This window comes from Mirounga angustirostris, unplaced genomic scaffold, assembly GCF_029215605.1.
Source record: "Mirounga angustirostris isolate CCGP_5_RB_7025 unplaced genomic scaffold, mMirAng1.0.hap1 SCAF_17, whole genome shotgun sequence".
NCBI lineage: Eukaryota > Metazoa > Chordata > Mammalia > Carnivora > Phocidae > Mirounga > Mirounga angustirostris.
Window position 1 is genome coordinate 9766782 of NW_026991725.1, and position 18129 is coordinate 9784910.

At 38.9% G+C, this 18129-nt stretch overlaps 1 protein-coding gene across 4 annotated transcripts in view; it reads left to right on the plus strand.

The window, feature by feature from the left end:
• Nucleotides 1-15225, plus strand: part of TAF15 (TATA-box binding protein associated factor 15) — a 30386-nt gene extending 15161 nt beyond the window's left edge. For all 4 annotated transcript variants that reach the window (XM_064583348.1, XM_064583349.1, XM_064583350.1 and 1 more), the window contains 9 exons: nt 5421-5455; nt 6080-6112; nt 7334-7443; nt 8604-8733; nt 11889-11981; nt 12658-12739; nt 12858-12946; nt 13054-13582; nt 14900-15225. In XM_064583348.1, the coding sequence (XP_064439418.1) occupies nt 5421-5455; nt 6080-6112; nt 7334-7443; nt 8604-8733; nt 11889-11981; nt 12658-12739; nt 12858-12946; nt 13054-13582; nt 14900-14939 (1141 nt within the window). In that variant the 3' untranslated portion in view covers nt 14940-15225. The remainder of the gene's footprint in view (nt 1-5420; nt 5456-6079; nt 6113-7333; nt 7444-8603; nt 8734-11888; nt 11982-12657; nt 12740-12857; nt 12947-13053; nt 13583-14899) is intronic.
• Nucleotides 15226-18129: the final 2904 nt, after the last annotated feature.

Here is an 18129-nt window from a genome sequence, read left to right on the forward strand (position 1 = left end):
CTTATTAAACTGTGACAATGTGTGAGAATGATAGAATCCCACTTTTTAGGAGGAGGAGGGTAGGGAAATCTTGAAAAATGTGTTTTCATCTTTGAGAGATGACTCATCTTAGAGATTTGAAAGGACCTTGAGTGAATCTCCTAATAAAACAGGGGAGCTCCATACCTTAACCATTTTGAGAGTCCCATTTTTAATAACTTTTATAACCTCCTTGGCATCATATTTCAATATGATTTTTGGTCCAGATACTTGATCTGAACCAAAGCTTTTGATTTTCAAATGGTTTTATTTAGCCTTAGAACCTCTTCACACACTATGTTTTGCAGAAACCCACTATATATTAGGTCAAAATGATACTGATCTGGTTCAAGGTAGGATTGGGGGAGGGGGGTCTTGCCCAATTGCTATCTATACCCTGCTCTGCCCCCTCCCCCAGCCAATAAATGGGATATGCACAAAAGGCCTTTTTTAGGAATCCATGTGGATGATGATGATTATATTGGTTTGGTAAATTTTTTATGTGAAAGGCCATGTAGTAAATATTTTAGGCTTTTTGGGCCATATAGTTTCTTTTATAACTGCTCACCTCTGCCCTTGTAGCACCAAAGCAGCCATAGACAATATATAAATAAATATGGTTGTGTTCCAGTAAAACTTTATTTATGGGTATGGGAATTTGAAGTTCATACAATTTTCACATGTCACAATATCTTACTCAAGATGTGTTCTTTAGCTTATTTATAGGGGTAAAGTATTTTGAATTAGAGTTTTAATGCCCAGTTTCAGGATATTTTTTTCACACTTGGTTTTACATTTAAGTACCAGAAATATCCAAACATTTTTTGTTAGTCTTCATCAACACTCCCATTTGTGTTTCTAATCATCTTACTTAAAAAATTATATCAAGGTTGAAAATACGATCTTTTCAGGGCTGTTTGAAGAATATCTGGCATTGGTTAGGTTTTTATTTAAAGAAGAAGGGGCATAGTTTGTGGGTGAGGGTGGGATAAGTGGTAAAGGATGGGACATTCTTAAACTCAAGTCGTATGATTGCTTGGCTGGAGGAAGAATACAGACCAAAAGGAAGCTGCCAGCTTTCCAAATATGGAAGAAAAACCTGTGAAAATTATAGGGACTTTAGGAACCAATGTTTTTCTTTGAAAAAGCAGTTATACCAAAAAAGGTTGAATCTCTAATTGTCATCTAAAATTGATCACTGACCTCTTAGTGGACTGGAAGCCTAAGGCCGTAAGTTCTCTCAGTGTTTTTAACTTCAGCATTGTGATGAATGCATTGCAAAATTGCCAGAACTTTATAGATAACCATTTTTCATGAATAAATCGTCAAGTTATGTAGCTTTTTCCAGGCTTTAATATCTCAAGCCTAAAAAAGTCATCTTGAATTTTGACTGTCTTCTTAGAAGAGTTTTTGAGTAGCTCCATTTGAATTGTACATATGTTCTGGTGATAGTCTAGAATAGCACTGCCCAATAGAAATGTAATATGGGTCACAAATGTGAGCCACATATGTAATTTTAAATTTTGTAGTAGGCACGTTAAAAAAACGTAGACAGGTAAAATTAATAATATATTTTATTTAATCTAATATACCCCTAATATTTTATCATATAATCAGTATAAAATTACTGAATATTGTATATTGAGTTTTTCATACTAAGACTTTGAAATCCATTTTGCATTTTATATTTCAAGTACATCTTAATTTAGACTGTCCACATGTCAAATGGTCAACAGCCACATGTGGCTAGTGAATACTGTGTTGGACATGTAGCTCTAGAATGACAGATTCTTGGCTTCTTGAAATGTGGGTAAATGTTGAATCCAGAGAGCCTTTTTACCACACATACAAGACATGGGAGGAAATAAGACATAAGTACAGCTACTGTTGAGAATGATATTTAAATCCATTGAGTCATTTACATTTGGAATTCATGTTAGTCTTCTTCACACCCAAAAAAATTGTATTTTGGATTTACTATGAAAATTCAAGCATAGCAGTTTGTTTTTTAACTAATCTTTTCTAATTTTTAGCTAGTCCCTTTTTCTGTCTAGATAATGGATTTTCTGGAAACAAAGATTCCTGTATTGTCCTTTTACTTTTTGTCAGTTTAAGTCCTTGAATAGATACATTTAGATTTTCTTAAAATAAAAGATTTGGAGTAGAGATTCTGTCAAAGAACTTTTTCTTGACAAGCACCTGAAATTAAATGACCATCAAGTTAAATGACTGTCTTCTCTACATATGTAATACTGTAACAATGAAAGAACCCTCAGTCTACCTTAGGGTAGGCTGTTCATTGTGGTTTTGAACTTGGGACAACAATTTCCATAGTTGAGTCAAGAATTTATAGTTGGTTTTCTTATGCAGGGGACACTCAGCCATACATTTGAGGATGTTTAATCTCTACTCTAAATACCTCTACTACTTTACCTTCAGATGTCCTTACTTCAGGAATTCTTTATGTGTACACATTTGCTGCTTTTTCTGGGAGGAAGACAAATTGTTGTGGCAACATCTTGACCCAGATGTTCCTGTATCTTTATTGTCTTAATTGACTAGTGAAGCCTCAACTTGGTTTATGGAAAAGGGACTTGTAACCTGACTGTAGGTTTGAAAGATTCTTAACTACAGGCCCATCTTTTGTTAAATATTTAATAGTGAGTACTACTTGAGGTTTATTTAGTGTATTTAATATAATAAGTTTACTTATAAGGGTTTGTAATATAACTAGTTCATATGGAATTTCTTTTTTTTTTCTTTTTAAAGATTTTTTCATTTATTTATTTGAGAGAGAGAGAATGAGAGAGAGCAAGCACATGAGAGGGGGGAGGGTCAGAGGGAGAAGCAGACTCCCTGCCGAGCAGGGAGCCCGATGCGGGACTCGATCCCGGGACTCCCGGATCATGACCTGAGCCGAAGGCAGTCGCTTAACCAACTGAGCCACCCAGGCGCCCTGGCATTTCTTAATAAGTGAAGAGAAAAATAATTGACACATTTGAACTTGAAAGAAAACTTCACGTAGGATTGTAGATCATCTAGACTGGTGCTTCCCAAACTTTACATATGAATTCCTTGGGGATCTTATTAAAATGCAGATTCTGATTCAGTAGGTATGGGGTGAGGCCTGCCATCTTGCTTTTCTGAGTTGCTCTCAGGCTCTGCCTGTGCTGCTATTCCCTGGACCACTCTTTGAGTAGCAGGAATGTAAACCCTTATTTTGTAAAGGAGGAAACTGAAGCCTAGGGAGAATTACTGACTTGTCCAAATTTTCAAGATTGATTAGTGATAGTAAAGAGTATACCCTGAGTCTCTGAGTTTGAAGACTAGTACTTTTTCAAATGCACTGTGATGTTTTCATATTTATGGCCATTGTGTTGAAATCTTCAGCTGCCGTATTTTTAAAGGAAATGCTCAATGAAGGTGATTTAAGTTAAAATGTCATTATATGGAGAAATAGGAAATAATAAACGTATTCAAATGTCATTTGTTTTATAGCACTTTTATTTTGCAGTGGTATATCCTTTTTTTATTGTTCAAAGTGATATTGCCAGCCAGAATAGAAAATATAAGAATTAGCTGTTGTATGTAATTGCATATTTTCTCTCCACTGTGGCCAGATAAACAGTTTGGTACTTGGTTTAAGATGACACAGACACTACATCAAAAACGAATGATGTAATGTATGGTGATTAACATAACAATAAAAAATTAAAAAAAAATGACAGCAAAATAAGTAAGAGGTATCTCTTAGAGCGCTTACTTGTAAAAATTTCCTATTTAAAGAATCTACTTTATCCTGGGGACTTTAACCTCCTGACAGGAATGCGGGCTTAATATTTTCACTGGTTCTTTCCTCTTTTTTTTTTTTGAGTTCTCATGATCATCTTTGAAGAAACCTGAGATATCTTGGTTTCTAGTAGTAAGATTTTTAGCAGATGAATCTCAAGAACTCTGTTGGCTTTCCTTTCTTAAAAGAGTTAAGCAGTGATACACAGGTCAGTTAGAAGTGTAGGAAGGGCTTGGGTACTGTTCTGAAAAGAGGGGTCTTAGAGACTGAATAGGAGACTATATGTATATAAAGTGGACCTGAGCTTTATATTGTCGACATAGCCTTGAAATAGCCTTATTCTCCTTATAGTCTTCCTGGAAATTAAATAAAATTAATAACGAATTAAGATGCACGTGTCTATACCTAAGCTGGTTGCAAGGGGAGATTTTACATCAAGGTAGTAGAATAGACTTATAAAAGAAGACTGCTTTCTCATTTAGTTAGAGCGGTTTTTCTCAGGATGGCTCAGAAAAGCCATCTATCTAGAGGCTAGAGGGGGCAGTGTTATTACAGGAGAAGCTTTTAAGCATTGAAGAGAGCTTAGTGTATTGGATTAGTTTCTTGGATTATAGAAGAAGATGATTAATAGTAGTAGAATATTAGATGTCACCATCTGAAAACTGGGTGTTTTTATTTCCATGACAGCATGTGAATCTTGGAGGATTACTTAGTTCAGGCAAGAGAAACAAGCTTTTAATGTATGAATATTTAAACAGTTTCTTGATGAGAGAGATCTTAGATTTCTTACATAGATTTATGCACACAAAGACCATTGACTTATCTGTCAGTGGAAATTTGCCTAGTCATTTTCTTGTGGGCAGCTGCGATATTGGAGTATGTTGCATTCTGTCTCTGATAACGGTCTACTGATTGGTGTACAGAGCATTTGGCAGCATGAATCTCAGTAGCTCTGATATGAAGAGATCTCGTATATTAAAGTGGGTATAGAGTAAGAGAGCAGTTTTAAGTTATGCTTTCTTTTAGTGTTCATTTTTTCAGATTGCTGAATGATTTGAGATTTTTTAAGACTACTTTCATTCAGGCTCACTTTTGTGTATATTTGTACCTCGCTTTTTTTCTTCATCTCATAAAACCCACAATTTGATATCAAAATAGAACATACTACTGAAGTTTTTATCTCCCATTCTGCTATCAGAATCTTAACCTAGCTTTATATTGTTCTTCTAGTCTTTTTCCTCATATTTAAAAAAATGCCCCTTGGAAAGAATGTTTGCTCCAGTTTAGCATTCTTCATTCTGTGCCTCCAGCTTTTAAGTTATGATATGAATAGTATCCCTTTGGCTTGGGGTTGGGAAGATTTTAAAATAAGAGTATATGAGATACGTTCTGTAGTAAGCTTGAAAAGGCAACCTTGTGGAAATAGATCCTTGGGAAAACACTTAGGCGAAAACAACATTTTGGAGTCTATGAAATGGAATTTACTGGAAAGTTAGAGGTGCTACTGTTTCCCTAGGCGCTCTACTCGTGACGGTTAAGTGTAGATTGAGCCCAGGGCTCAGCACATTAGAGACTTAAGGAAGAAATCATTTCTTCAATTTTTCCTCTGCAGTGGTGGTGACCGCGGTGGCTTCAAAAATTTTGGTGGTAAGTGCTGAGTATCCCGAAATGTTTCAGTGGAAATGCTATATAAATCTAAAAGCCACCAATATCCCGCAGACGCAGTCTAAGCCCTTTCTTACCCTGTTGAGGCTGGTGTGTGTTGTGTGCTTTAAAGAAAAATTATATATGTATACATATATATATCAAAGAAAACATTTTAAAAAGTCAAAGTTGATCTCAAACAGTCCAATGGGTTTCTACACAGTGAATTTGCATGAAAGAGTCTGTGGTGACCGATGAATGAGACTTTCACTGGATTTTGACAATACATTTTTTTAATAAAGGTAGCTGACATGGTGTTAAATTATTCGGGTTTTCCAATCAGCCTTCACAACCAGAGCTTAACAAAAGTGATACTAGCATAATGCCAAAGTGGCGGGTACCGTCTGGGACAAATTTAAGGAAGTAATTGACTTTCATCTTGATTTCTTAAACTTAATAAAACTTAATTTATATATTTACTTTATAAATCTGTGATGGTTGACTTTCAAGGATTTTGGAAGTATTGACTTTCATGCCTTGGTTTTTATTACTATTTTTTTTCATGATTTCTAATGAGTTGCCTTAAATAGCTTTTTTTCTTTTTCTTTTTCTTTTCTTTTCCCTTAGGTCACAGGGATTATGGACCCAGACCAGATGCTGGTAAGGTTTATGGTAGTTTGTGACTTTGCCATTAAGAGAATATTAGTTTTCCAACTTTTCAAGGGAAAAGTGTGTCTGTTTGGAGGAGTTAGGGCAGGAGGAAGATTTAATTGGTAGTGTTTCTGGAATTAGGGAGCTTCACTTCTAAAAACATACCAGAAAGAAAAATTCAGGGAAATTGGAAAGTTTGCTGGGGAAAATTGCTATGTTTGTGGTTTCCTATGCTCTGCTTTTTCTTTTGTGAAAAAATACTTGATCTTGTATTGCTAATTAACATTACTTATTTAAATAACTACAGATCAGATTTGAGAGAGTTGGTATCATTGGGAATTTGAAGTAGAAAAACTATGTTTAAGAAAATTTTACATCGGATTGGTAGTCCCCTTAGTGGGCCTAAGAAACCTGAATTCATACATGGGGAGAATTGTCTTACTCTGGGCAGAGGTCACTAATTTCATGTGGCTTTTATTTTTAAATGAAATTCAAGGCTACCTGGAGCCTTTTGGAAGTTATAATTTAGATATTAAAAATCTAGTTGAGCCAAAAAATTTTAATATATATTGAAATCAGAACTTTTGTTTTTATTAAGATGCCAAAGTATTCTATATGGATGGCAATTTCTGAATTATCCCTTGATGGCTGAATTTTTGTACATCTTTCTTACTTTGTTGTACTAATCCAAAAGTGTACGTGTAAGGTAAGGTGTGTGTCAAGGTGCCCCTACCCTCTGGTATATACAAAGCTTATTGCAATGATCGGGAAACCAGCAGTTGTGCTTGGCTTGCTTGGAAGTCCAAAGTGTCAGATTTGGGGAATTTTCTACTGAGAGCCTTAAAAGTACTGATTAGCCATAAAAGCGATAAAGCTCTCCAAAGAAAGGAATGCTAATTAATACTAACTGTCTTCATCTCTTCATGAGCTTCAGCCCTGTATCTGAATCTAAAGAGTAAGATATCTAAGATCTCCCTTAATTGGTCTGTATTTCACAGAGTGTGGACTTGATCCACTTTAACTGAAGTTTAGTTGTAAGGATTGATCTACTCCCAAATAACTATGGTGACCACTTTGCATGTTGATACAAGATTTTTTGTATATTGTTCCTTTTTCCTTTTGGTCATAGAAACAGTTGAATATTGGACAATAAATTACTGCTCTTGATTACTGAACAGGATGTAAAACCAAGGAATATGTAAAATTAACCATAATTTTTTTTCCCCTTAGATTCAGAATCTGATAATTCAGATAACAACACAATCTTTGTGCAAGGACTTGGGGAGGGTGTGTCTACAGATCAAGTGGGGGAGTTCTTTAAACAAATAGGAATTATCAAGGTGAGTAGAAAGTATGGCTTATGTTGAAAATCTCCTAATTATTAACATACTATAGTTAAGATACATAGATTACATAAGATTATATCTCTTTTTTTTTTTTTTTAAAGATTTTATTTATTTATTTGACAGAGAGAGAGACAGCGAGAGAGGGAACACATGCAGGGTGGGTGGGAGAGGGAGAAGCAGACTTCCCGTGGAGCAGGGAGCCCGATGCGGGGCTCGATCCCAGGACCCTGGGATCATGACCTGAGCCGAAGGCAGACATTTAACGACTGAGCCACCCAGGTGCCCCAAGATTATATCTCTTAAAATTCCCTGATACACATGCCCAACCGTGTCTGTAGGCCTTTTGCTAAATTTGCTAAATGCATGAAAATTTTATTCCTTACTTGTTTATCTTTCCACAGCCTGCTACAGCTTTAGCTTTCAGTCTTCAGCTCTAAAAATAGTCTCTGCCTAGCTCCTAAAATTGTGAGAACCAAATGAGATTGTGAGAACATTTTATAGATTCTGAAAGGCCATTATATGCAAACTGCATTACATATTAGCCCAGTATCTGATGCTTTATTTCATAATTGTATTGTTTATTGTGTATTTAACTTCTATCCTGCACCATTTGTTTCATGCATGTGTTTCTCCTCTCTTCAACTTAGAAAGCAGCAGTTAGAGTAGTGTTAGTAGATTGTAGCATTTACCTGAAATCAGTTTGTAGTTGTCCTTATTTTGGTGTCTGTGGAATTACTCATTTACCCATGACATGTAAAAAATTCATACAGTTCTGAAGAGTAAACATTCTTATTTGTCTTCCACTCCCATCCCAGCCAGCTGCAGTGTGTATACCTTAGTGGTAATCTGTTAATTTGCCTGGTGTACATTCTTCCTGACTTTTTTTTTATGTTTTTCAAGGTATATATTTACATGAAGCATTATCTAAAAGAAATTATACATAGATAAAACAGTATACTATGTATCATTTTCATAGCTTGGGTTCACTTAATATGTCTTAAGAGAGTTTTCAGAACCTATAGATAACTTAATTTTTATATTAGGTACATAATATTTGTAGTACGGATATGTGAATTCCTTTAAAAAATCTTTAATTGTGTGGTTTATGATCACTTTTTTTTAAAAAAGCTAATACCAACTTGTTTGTTCTTCAGACAAATAAGAAGACGGGAAAACCAATGATAAATCTGTATACAGACAAGGACACAGGGAAGCCAAAAGGAGAGGCAACAGTGTCATTTGATGACCCTCCTTCAGCTAAGGCAGCCATTGACTGGTTTGATGGTATATCTTACTCATACAGTTTCAATATGCAGTTTGGATAAATGTTTTCTAGTCTTGAAGTCAAAATATATTCTGGTAGACTGGTTATTTTCATGTTTACTTTCGTGGATATTTTATTAAAAATAAAGGGCAGAGTTTTTACGTACCTTTAGAAATGAAGTAGGTGAGCTCTCGTTTGTCCTCAGTATTTCCTTATTATTCTGCCTTGTGCTTGAAGCCACCCTGATGGAGATTTCGAGGGTTGGCCTGCTTAACTCTCTTTGTAAATTTAGATTAATTTCCCTTCAAATACAAAGCTAATACATATTTGGAAGAAATATTAAAACGCTTCCCCCCCGGGGCGCCTGGGTGGCTCAGTTGGTTAAGCGACTGCCTTCGGCTCGGGTCATGATCTCGGGGTCCTGGGATCGATTCCCGCATCGGGCTCCCTGCTCGGCGGGAGGCCTGCGTCTCCCTCTCCCACTCCCCCTGCTTGTGTTCCCTCTCTCGCTGTCTCTCTCTGTGTCAAATAAATAAATAAAATCTTTGGAAAAAAAAAACAACAAAAAAAAACGTTTCCTCCCCCCAAAACGAGAAAATACGGGAAAGTAGAAGAAAGCAGTAAAGCATCCGTAGTCCTCTACTCAGAAATAACCATTGATAATATTTTTTATTAAATTTAACTCCACTCTTTTAAAAGCATTTTAAAAAGTTTGTCATTATACTCTAAATGTAGTTTTGTCTCATGCTTTTTTAAAAATTTATTTTATTTTATTTTTTTAAAGATTTTATTTATTCATTTGAGACACAGAGATACAGAGATAGAGCATGAGCAGTGGGAGAGGCAGAGAGAGAGGGAGAAGCAGACTCCCGGCTGAGCCAGGAGCCCGATGTGGGGCTCGATCCCAGGACCCCGGGATCATGACCTGAGCTGAAGGCAGACGCTTAACAATCTGAGCCACCCAGGCGCCCCTCATGCTTTTTTCACTTAACATTTTAATAGTCATTTCCCCACGTTACTAGAAATTCATTGTTTTGTACTCTAATAAAAACCAACACTTACTGCATGTTTACTGTGGTTTATAGGCTAGGCATAGTTCTAAAAGCTTTATATGCATTAATTCAGTTTGATCCTCATAGTAACCGAGACAGCCTATTATTACTGTTTTTTAGATGTTGAAACTGAGGCACAGAGAAGCTGTATAATTTCCAGGATCATAGCATAACTGGTAGAGTCAGGATTCAAACTCAGGCAGTCTGGATCCACAGTCTCTAAAGGACTTAACCATGCTAGATTAGATTGACAGACACCTGAGGTCCCTTCTGGTTCTGAGATTATTGTACCTGTGTCTTTAAAACATAATTGCATTTCTTCAAAAATGAGATTGTGATACTCTCTCCTCACCTTCATACTCTTTTTTTAAATTTTTAAAAAAAATTTTTTAAAAATTTTATTATGTTATGTTAGTCGCCATACAATACATTCATTGGTTTTTGATGTGGTGATCCACGACCCATTGTTTTTGTATAACACCCAGTGCTCCATGCAGTACGTGCCCTCCTTAATACCCATCACTGGACTAACTAATCCCCCCTCCCCCCTCCCCTCTAAAACCCTGTTTGTTTCTCAGAGTCCATAGTCTCACGGTTCATCTCTCCCTCCAATTCACGCCCCCATTTTTCCCTTCCTTCTCCTAATGTCCTCCATGTCCTCCATGCTATTCCTTATGTTCCACAAATAAGTGAAACCATATGATAATTGACTTTCTCTGCTTGACTTATTTCACTTAGCATAATCTCCTCCAGTCCCATCCATGTTGATGTAAAAGTTGGGTATTCATCTTTTCTGATGGCTGAGTAATATTCCATTGTATATATGGACCACATCTTCTTTATCCATTCATCTGTTGAAGGGCATCTCGGCTCTTTCCACAGTTTGGCTATTGCGGACATTGCTGCTATGAACATTGGGGTGCATATGGCCCTTCTTTTCACTACATCTGTGTCTTTGGGGTAAATACCCAGTAGTGCAATTGCTGGGTCATAGGGTAGCTCTATTTTTAAATTTTTGAGGAACCTCCACACTGTTTTCCAAAGTGGCTGTACCAACTTGCATTCCCACCAACAGTGTAAGAGGGTTCCCCTTTCTCCACAACCTCTCCAACATTTGTTGTTTCTTTCCCTGTCCATTTTTGCCATTCTAACTTCACCTTCATATTCTTTACTTTTTTTGCATTATTCTGTCAGGCCTCATCATCTTGCTCTTGAAGGCTAGGTCCTTTCTTCCTCACTTTTCTGTGAGTTAAAAAACAATCTCTTTTGCTCATATGTTCAAAAATAATTGTGCTTTTTGCCCACAGGTCATATGAGCCTCTTAAACCTAACTCCATAGTTCAGATCATTCTACAGCTTTGAAAATACTGATCCATGAGTGGCTTCCTAGGTCCTACTGTCTGATACTCTGTAAAGTTGCCAGCCATAATAATAAGTGCTTTGATTAGGGAGCTAAGGCTCCTGGAATTGTGACCATTTTATGAATCCTCTTGTTTAATATAAAGTAAAAAGATTAGTTACTGTCTCTAAGGCCCTGGGGCTGCAGAATAGAGGTGTGCGTGCATGTGTGTAAGTAATCACATACGCTTTCATTTTTCTGGCATGTATTATTTTTAAAGATACTACTTGCATATAGTAAAAGAGTTTCAAACTGTACCAGAAGTATAGAATAAAAATGAGCTTTCTTTCTACCTTTGACCCCCAGTGATCTCTTTTCCCCTCCTGAGAGTTGAGCATAATAGGCAGTGTATATATAGCATGTATGTGCATGTAAAGGCACGTGTGCACACCCACACACTCATTCCCTTTATAAAGCAGGAGTGGTGACATACTACACACATGGTTCTGCACTTGGCTCTTTTCATATTACAAATATTAGATGTGGGTGTTTTTTTGCTTAGTAAGAAGTAACTGCATCTCAGTGACAGATCTGCTCTATTCAATAGATTGTATCATGTTTTAGCACTGTTACCTTGACTTAGGGAACACTGGTGTGTTTGAATTTGTGTGAGGATGTCCGTTATTGCTCTGAAACTGAAAATTTTCAGGACAGTTTTATATTTTTGTTGAGAGGTGGAGATGTGGAGTAGCATTTCTTCAAAACTTTTTTTTTTTCTTCTTAGGAAAAGAATTCCATGGCAACATCATTAAAGTGTCCTTTGCTACCAGAAGACCGGAATTCATGAGAGGGGGTGGAAGTGGAGGTGGGCGACGAGGTAAGACACTTGTCGCTCACAGGCCTGGATATTGTACAAGGGGTTTGAATTTGAGTCCATGTTCTGTCTCTGTTGTGTGAACTACTACCTCTTTCTCCCCCTAGGTTTTTTTCCTTCTATCTTAAAATGAGAGTGGGTACTGAAAGGAGATTGGGTAAATAAGGTGTCATAATAGCTAAGAAAGTAGTTGGAAGAAGGTTCTAGAAATCCCTTTGGAAAGCTTCATGGCAGTTTGTTACTCACCTGGAGATCAAGAGGCAATTGTTTAAATGATACCTAATTAGGTAATCTGACCAGTTTGTAAGTTCTCTGATACAGTTGCTGCCGCCTTGTTCATTTCTATTGGGTTTAGTTCCTTAAATTTGAAATATGTCTTCTCTACCTTTATCACTGAGATTCTCAAACCAGGGAGGGTATTATAATAGAAAGTGGACTTTGAAGTTTTTTAGTGCATTGTTTGCACTGTAATATGTGCCTGGGATCTTTTCCCACATTTTTTGGATTTACTAACTAAAGCCTCAAATGAAAGAATCAGAGTTCTACCATAGGGGTTAATTTTGGGGGTGGCCACCAAGTTATTGATGGTTACTTGCTCTTAATTCTTTCATCTGGTGCTTTTCTTCTGCTGTGTTAATGTCGGGTGCTGATTTTTCTCTCCCACCTTTCTTAACCCCAGGCCGTGGAGGATATAGAGGTCGTGGAGGCTTTCAGGGGAGAGGTGGAGACCCCAAAAGTGGGGACTGGGTTTGCCCTAATCCGTAAGTATCCTTATTAACTCTGGCGGTAGTAGGAGTTGGGATTGGGGTTGGAGGATGCAAGAGGGGGTTCTGCTTCAATTGGAAACTATTGAACATTTTTATTTTCCCCCTTTCTCAGGTCATGTGGAAATATGAACTTTGCTCGAAGGAATTCCTGCAACCAGTGTAATGAGCCCAGACCAGAGGACTCTCGTCCCTCAGGAGGAGGTGGGTTGCTTTTTAACAGCATCTGCATGGCATTTATCTTCTGACTAGCATTAAGGGTGGTTTACATTATCCTGTTGGCCTCACTGGTTTGCATCTCTACCTTGCAGACTTCCGGGGAAGAGGCTACGGTGGAGAGAGGGGCTACAGAGGTCGTGGGGGCAGAGGTGGAGACCGAGGTGGCTACGGAGGAGACAGAAGTGGCGGTGGCGGCTACGGAGGAGACAGAAGTGGCGGCGGCGGCTATGGAGGAGATAGAAGTGGGGGTGGCTATGGTGGAGACAGAAGTGGGGGCGGCTATGGTGGGGACCGAGGAGGCGGTTACGGTGGGGACCGAGGAGGCGGTTATGGAGGAGACCGAGGCGGAGGCTACGGTGGAGACCGAGGAGGCGGTTATGGAGGAGACCGAGGCGGCGGCTATGGTGGAGACCGAGGAGGAGGCTATGGTGGAGACCGAGGAGGAGGCTACGGTGGAGATCGAGGCGGCTATGGAGGAGACCGCAGTGGGGGGGGCTATGGAGGAGACCGCGGTGGCGGCGGGGGCTACGGTGGAGACCGAGGTGGCGGCTATGGAGGTGACAGGAGTGGGGGCGGCTATGGAGGAGACCGAGGCGGCTATGGAGGCAAAATGGGAGGAAGGTGAGTATTAGAATGTACTTGTTAACCATTTTACCTCACCGCTTCTAAGCTTTAGGATCTGAACCCTTTTTGTCACATTTTCTTAAGGTCCAGTTTTTTGGAACTTGAATTTTTCATTGGAAGCGCTCTCAGTGAGGATGGGGAAGGTTCATTTAGTTTCCCACTTAAAAATTTCTAAAACTCACTGTGTTTCGGAAATTCTGTTTCACAAATCTTTATATTGGTGTGAGTGTGTGTATATGAATATGTGTTATTCTTCCTCATGGCTAAAGATAATTGAGAGATAATTTAAAATTGTACGTAAATCAGAGGTTCTTAATTTAAGTGAGGGGAAGCACACCTTTCATGGGGGTAGGGGTATGTTTTCTGAAATCTTATGTTTGTGCCACCCTGTAGTTGTTTCTCTGGAGATTCTGGTAATACCTTTTCCAGATGAAAATCACTGATGGTACTGATGGGAGTGTGTTGTGCATGTGAATGGCGTAGAGGCAGAAAAAGTTGAACCACCAGTTACTACACTAAGCATCTGTATGCCAGAGGCAGTATAAGGTATGAGAATTGGTATAGCATGGAGTTCAGAGACAAGACTTCTCTGGGTTCAAATTCTGGCTCCACCATTTACTGTGTGACCTTAGGCAAGTTACTTAATCCTATGGAGCATCAGTGTTCTCATCTATAAAATGGAGCCAATAATACCTCCTTCGAGGAGTCATATTAGATTACTACACACTATGGCAGTTCCTGGCCCATGGTAAATGCTATATAATTGTTAGCTCTTAGTAATTATTATCTTTTGAACCCTTCTTACTGTGTGGTAAATCCTGCGGAAGTATCTGTATTCTTTAGTTCTAGTCCTTCTCTCAACCCCATGAGGTAGATGTATTTCCCATTTTGTGGAGTAAGAAACACTGAGCAACTTTTCCAAGGTCACATAGTAAGTGGCAGACCCAGAATTCTTACATGACAACGTTTGCTTGCTTAATTCTGTTATGCCACTCTTCTGTTTAGAGAGCTGGAATTGGCACAGTCTCTGACCTCCTGAAATACCACAGTGGTTTGGAGTCCTTATTCTAGATGGGAAGTTTTTAAGAGTTAGTGATAGCAAAAAGCTTCTTCTAGGAACTTTCTGGGTCTTAAAGCTGTTAAATTAGACCTTTATGAAGCACCTTCTAGGAGTAGAGAAATAAATTAGGTATGGTGTCATTCTTACAGAAATTGTCAAACAGACGCCAGTCACCAGCACCCTGAGGAAGTGTCTGATGCTCTCCCTTGGTAGAAAATTAGAATTTAGTCTGGCTCTTTATTTTTCATTCCTAGAAACGACTACAGAAATGATCAGCGCAACCGGCCATACTGATGACTGTTTTGAATGTTCCTTTGTCTCTGACATGATCCATAGTGAAATTGCCAGAGTTTTGCCTGCTGCTTTCCTCGTGGCCTCTTCTTGGGTAGTGAAATGAAGTGACATTTGGATTTTTATTTGGGTGGGAGGGCTGGGACAGTTTTTCTTTTAGAAATGTCCATTGAAATTTTCCCGTTTAGTTTCCAACCTCCTTTCCGACCCTTGAAGCTAAGTGCGTTGTAAAATACTGCCAAAATGGAAAGTGTTTTGTATTACTGCAATAAAGGCTGCTTGTTTTGTGGATTTTTGTACATTAGTGCATTGTTCTGTCACACTCAGGATTCAGCTACAGCAGACTCTAACCCTAAAGAATTAAATGCATTGTTTCATGAACTGATAATGTTACTTTCAACAATACTGAACTCCTACTCTGTTTAGAGTAGTAGTTTGCAAGAATGACTGCATGTCAGAATTACCTGAAGAGGTTGTCAAAATTACAGATTCCTAGGCCTCACCCCAGGTCTAATTGATCAGAACTTGTTAAGTGTGGGAAGCTAGGCCTAGGAATCTATATCAAGTTTACCAGGTGGTTTTGATACAGTCAGTTTAATTGCAGTTTACAGTTGTGAACCATTTATTTAGGGCAGTGCCGTAGATGCTAGGAATGTGAGGTCTAAGGGCTAGGTAGGAAGAGTAAGGATTTGACAAGCCAGGGTCCAGATACCAGTGTGCATGGTATGTTACTTAAAGAACTACGTCTCCTACCCGTACCAAGGGTGAGGCATTGCATGAGATGCTGGATATGTTGCCCATCAAGCAAACAGTATACAGTCTGACAAGTACTCCAATAAGAATAAGTACAAGTTGTTTTGAAGGCTGATTGAAAGGACACTTAATCCAGTCACGTGGGGTCAGGAAGGCTTGGTAAGTCTTGAGGGAAGAGTAGGAGTTGGCCAAGTACGAAGGCTGGGTGAGGAAATGGTGTTCCCAGCAGAAAACGAACGACATGAACAAGTAAGTCAGGAATTAAGAAAGAGTGAAGAACAAGCTCTGTGTTTGAGAATTGTATGTAGTGCATTGGATTAGAGGGAGGAGTTCAAGGAGGGGCCTGCAAAAGGTAAGACTGGAGAGGTAAGCAAGCTTGGTGAGAAGGTCCTTGCATTTAATTTTTACTCTGCCTCCGAATAGGGAGCTATTAAAAGATTTTAACCAGGGGAGTGGCCTGACCTGAGTAGCGTCAACTGAAAGATGCTTATGGCTGCCTTGTGGAGTCACTGGATTGGAAACAGAATGGTAAGCCAGGTTAGAGAGATTCTGGTCTGAGCTCAGACAGTGACTGGATGAGGAGGAGAGAACTAAATTGATTTGAGAAATGAGGGAGGGACATTTGACAGGATTTGGCTGGATGTCAGAAATTGTGGGGAGAGAAGTCAGGTTTCTGGCCTGGTAATGGGTAGATGTGCTGTTCATTTAAATAGGAGACACTGGGAAAAGGAACAGGTTTGGGAGCAAGATGAGGGGAGTGATTTCAGTAGGCAGCTGGGTGTGTAAATCTGCAGCTTAGAAAACAGTGGCATTCAATATTATGCACCCTGATTTTTTTTCTTTACTGACTTCTGTCTCCTTTGCTAATTTCTCTACTTGACCTTCACATGTTGGAAGTTTCTCAGGGCTTGTTCTGATCACCTTTGTCTTTCTGTTTACACCCATTTTTATCCTGGAAGAACTCATTCAGACTGTGGCTTTAAATACCATCTAATACAGTGATGACTACCAAATTTAAGTCTCTAGTCTTGACTTCTGCCCTTAACTCTGGATTATATTCACCTTCCTACTTGACCTAGTCTTTTTTTTAAGATTTTTTTTTGAGTGTGAGAGAGAGCGCACTTGCACGCGCATAAGTTGGGGGGAGGGGCAGAGGGAGAAGCAGACTCCCCCTGAGCGGGGAGCTGGACATGGGGCTTGACCCCGGGACTTCAGGATCATGATCTGAGCCGAAGGCAGACACTTAACCAACTGATCCACCTAGGTGCCTCTCTAGTTGACCTTTTCATTAGGATGCACTGAACAGAACATTTTTTTTTTTCTTTTGGTGACTGCCGGGACTAATTAGAACTTTTGATCTCCCTTTCCAGATCAGTTTATCTTTTCCTAGGCTTCCTCATCTCAGTGAATGTCTTCACTGTCCTCCCAGACCAGAAAGAAAACTTAAGAGTTTACACTTGATTTCTCTTTCATTCATCCTGTACCTGCAGGTCTTTTTAATTCAATCTCCAAAATATATCCCGAAACCATCTTTATATTCTTGGTTACAATCCTGGTACAAACTATAATTCTTTCTCTTCTGTACAGTTGCAAAGCCTATTAATAGGTCCCCCTACACAATCTTGTTCCTCTAAAATCTGTTTTTCCCATAGCAGCCAAATGATACTGTAAAGATGTGAATTGAATGACTGTGTCATGCCTTAAAAGCCTTTCATTGACTTTTTTTTTTTAATTTTTATTTTCCATAGTCTCCATGCCCGATGTGGGACTTAAATTCACGACCCTGAGATTAAGAGTCACATGCTCTACCGACTGAACCAGCTAGGCACCCCATTGACTTTTATTACATGTAGGCTATATTGGCTATAAATTCCTTACCCTGGCTTGCAAAGCCCTTATGATCTGGCCTCTGTCTCCCTCTCCAACCTTATTATGTAACGTTTATCCATACTTACCTTGCTTTAACCACATTGGTCATATTCTTGATGGTACCAAATATGCTTCTGCTTCAGTATCTTTGCATATGCTTAGTCTAGGATTCTCCTTCCTCAAATATTCACATGGCTGACTCCCTTTTCACTGCAATGTTGGGTCAGATTCCAGCCCCCGTCCCTGGCCTTCCTATTTTTTTTTTTTTTTAAGATGTTATTTATTTATTTGACAGAGACAGAGAGGAACACAAGCAGGGGGAGTGGGAGAGGATGAAGCAGGCTTCCTGCGGAGCAGGGAGCCCGATGTGGAGCTCAATCCCAGGACCCTGGGATCATGACCTGCGCTGAAGGCAGACACTTAAGGACTGAGCCACCCAGGCGCCCCCATCCCTGGCCTTCCAATTTAAAACACTGCCTCTCTCTAAAAAAAACAAAACAAAAAACACTGCCTCTCTCCAGTGACTCTCATATCTCCTCTTATAATGTCATCACAGTATCTATCACTATTT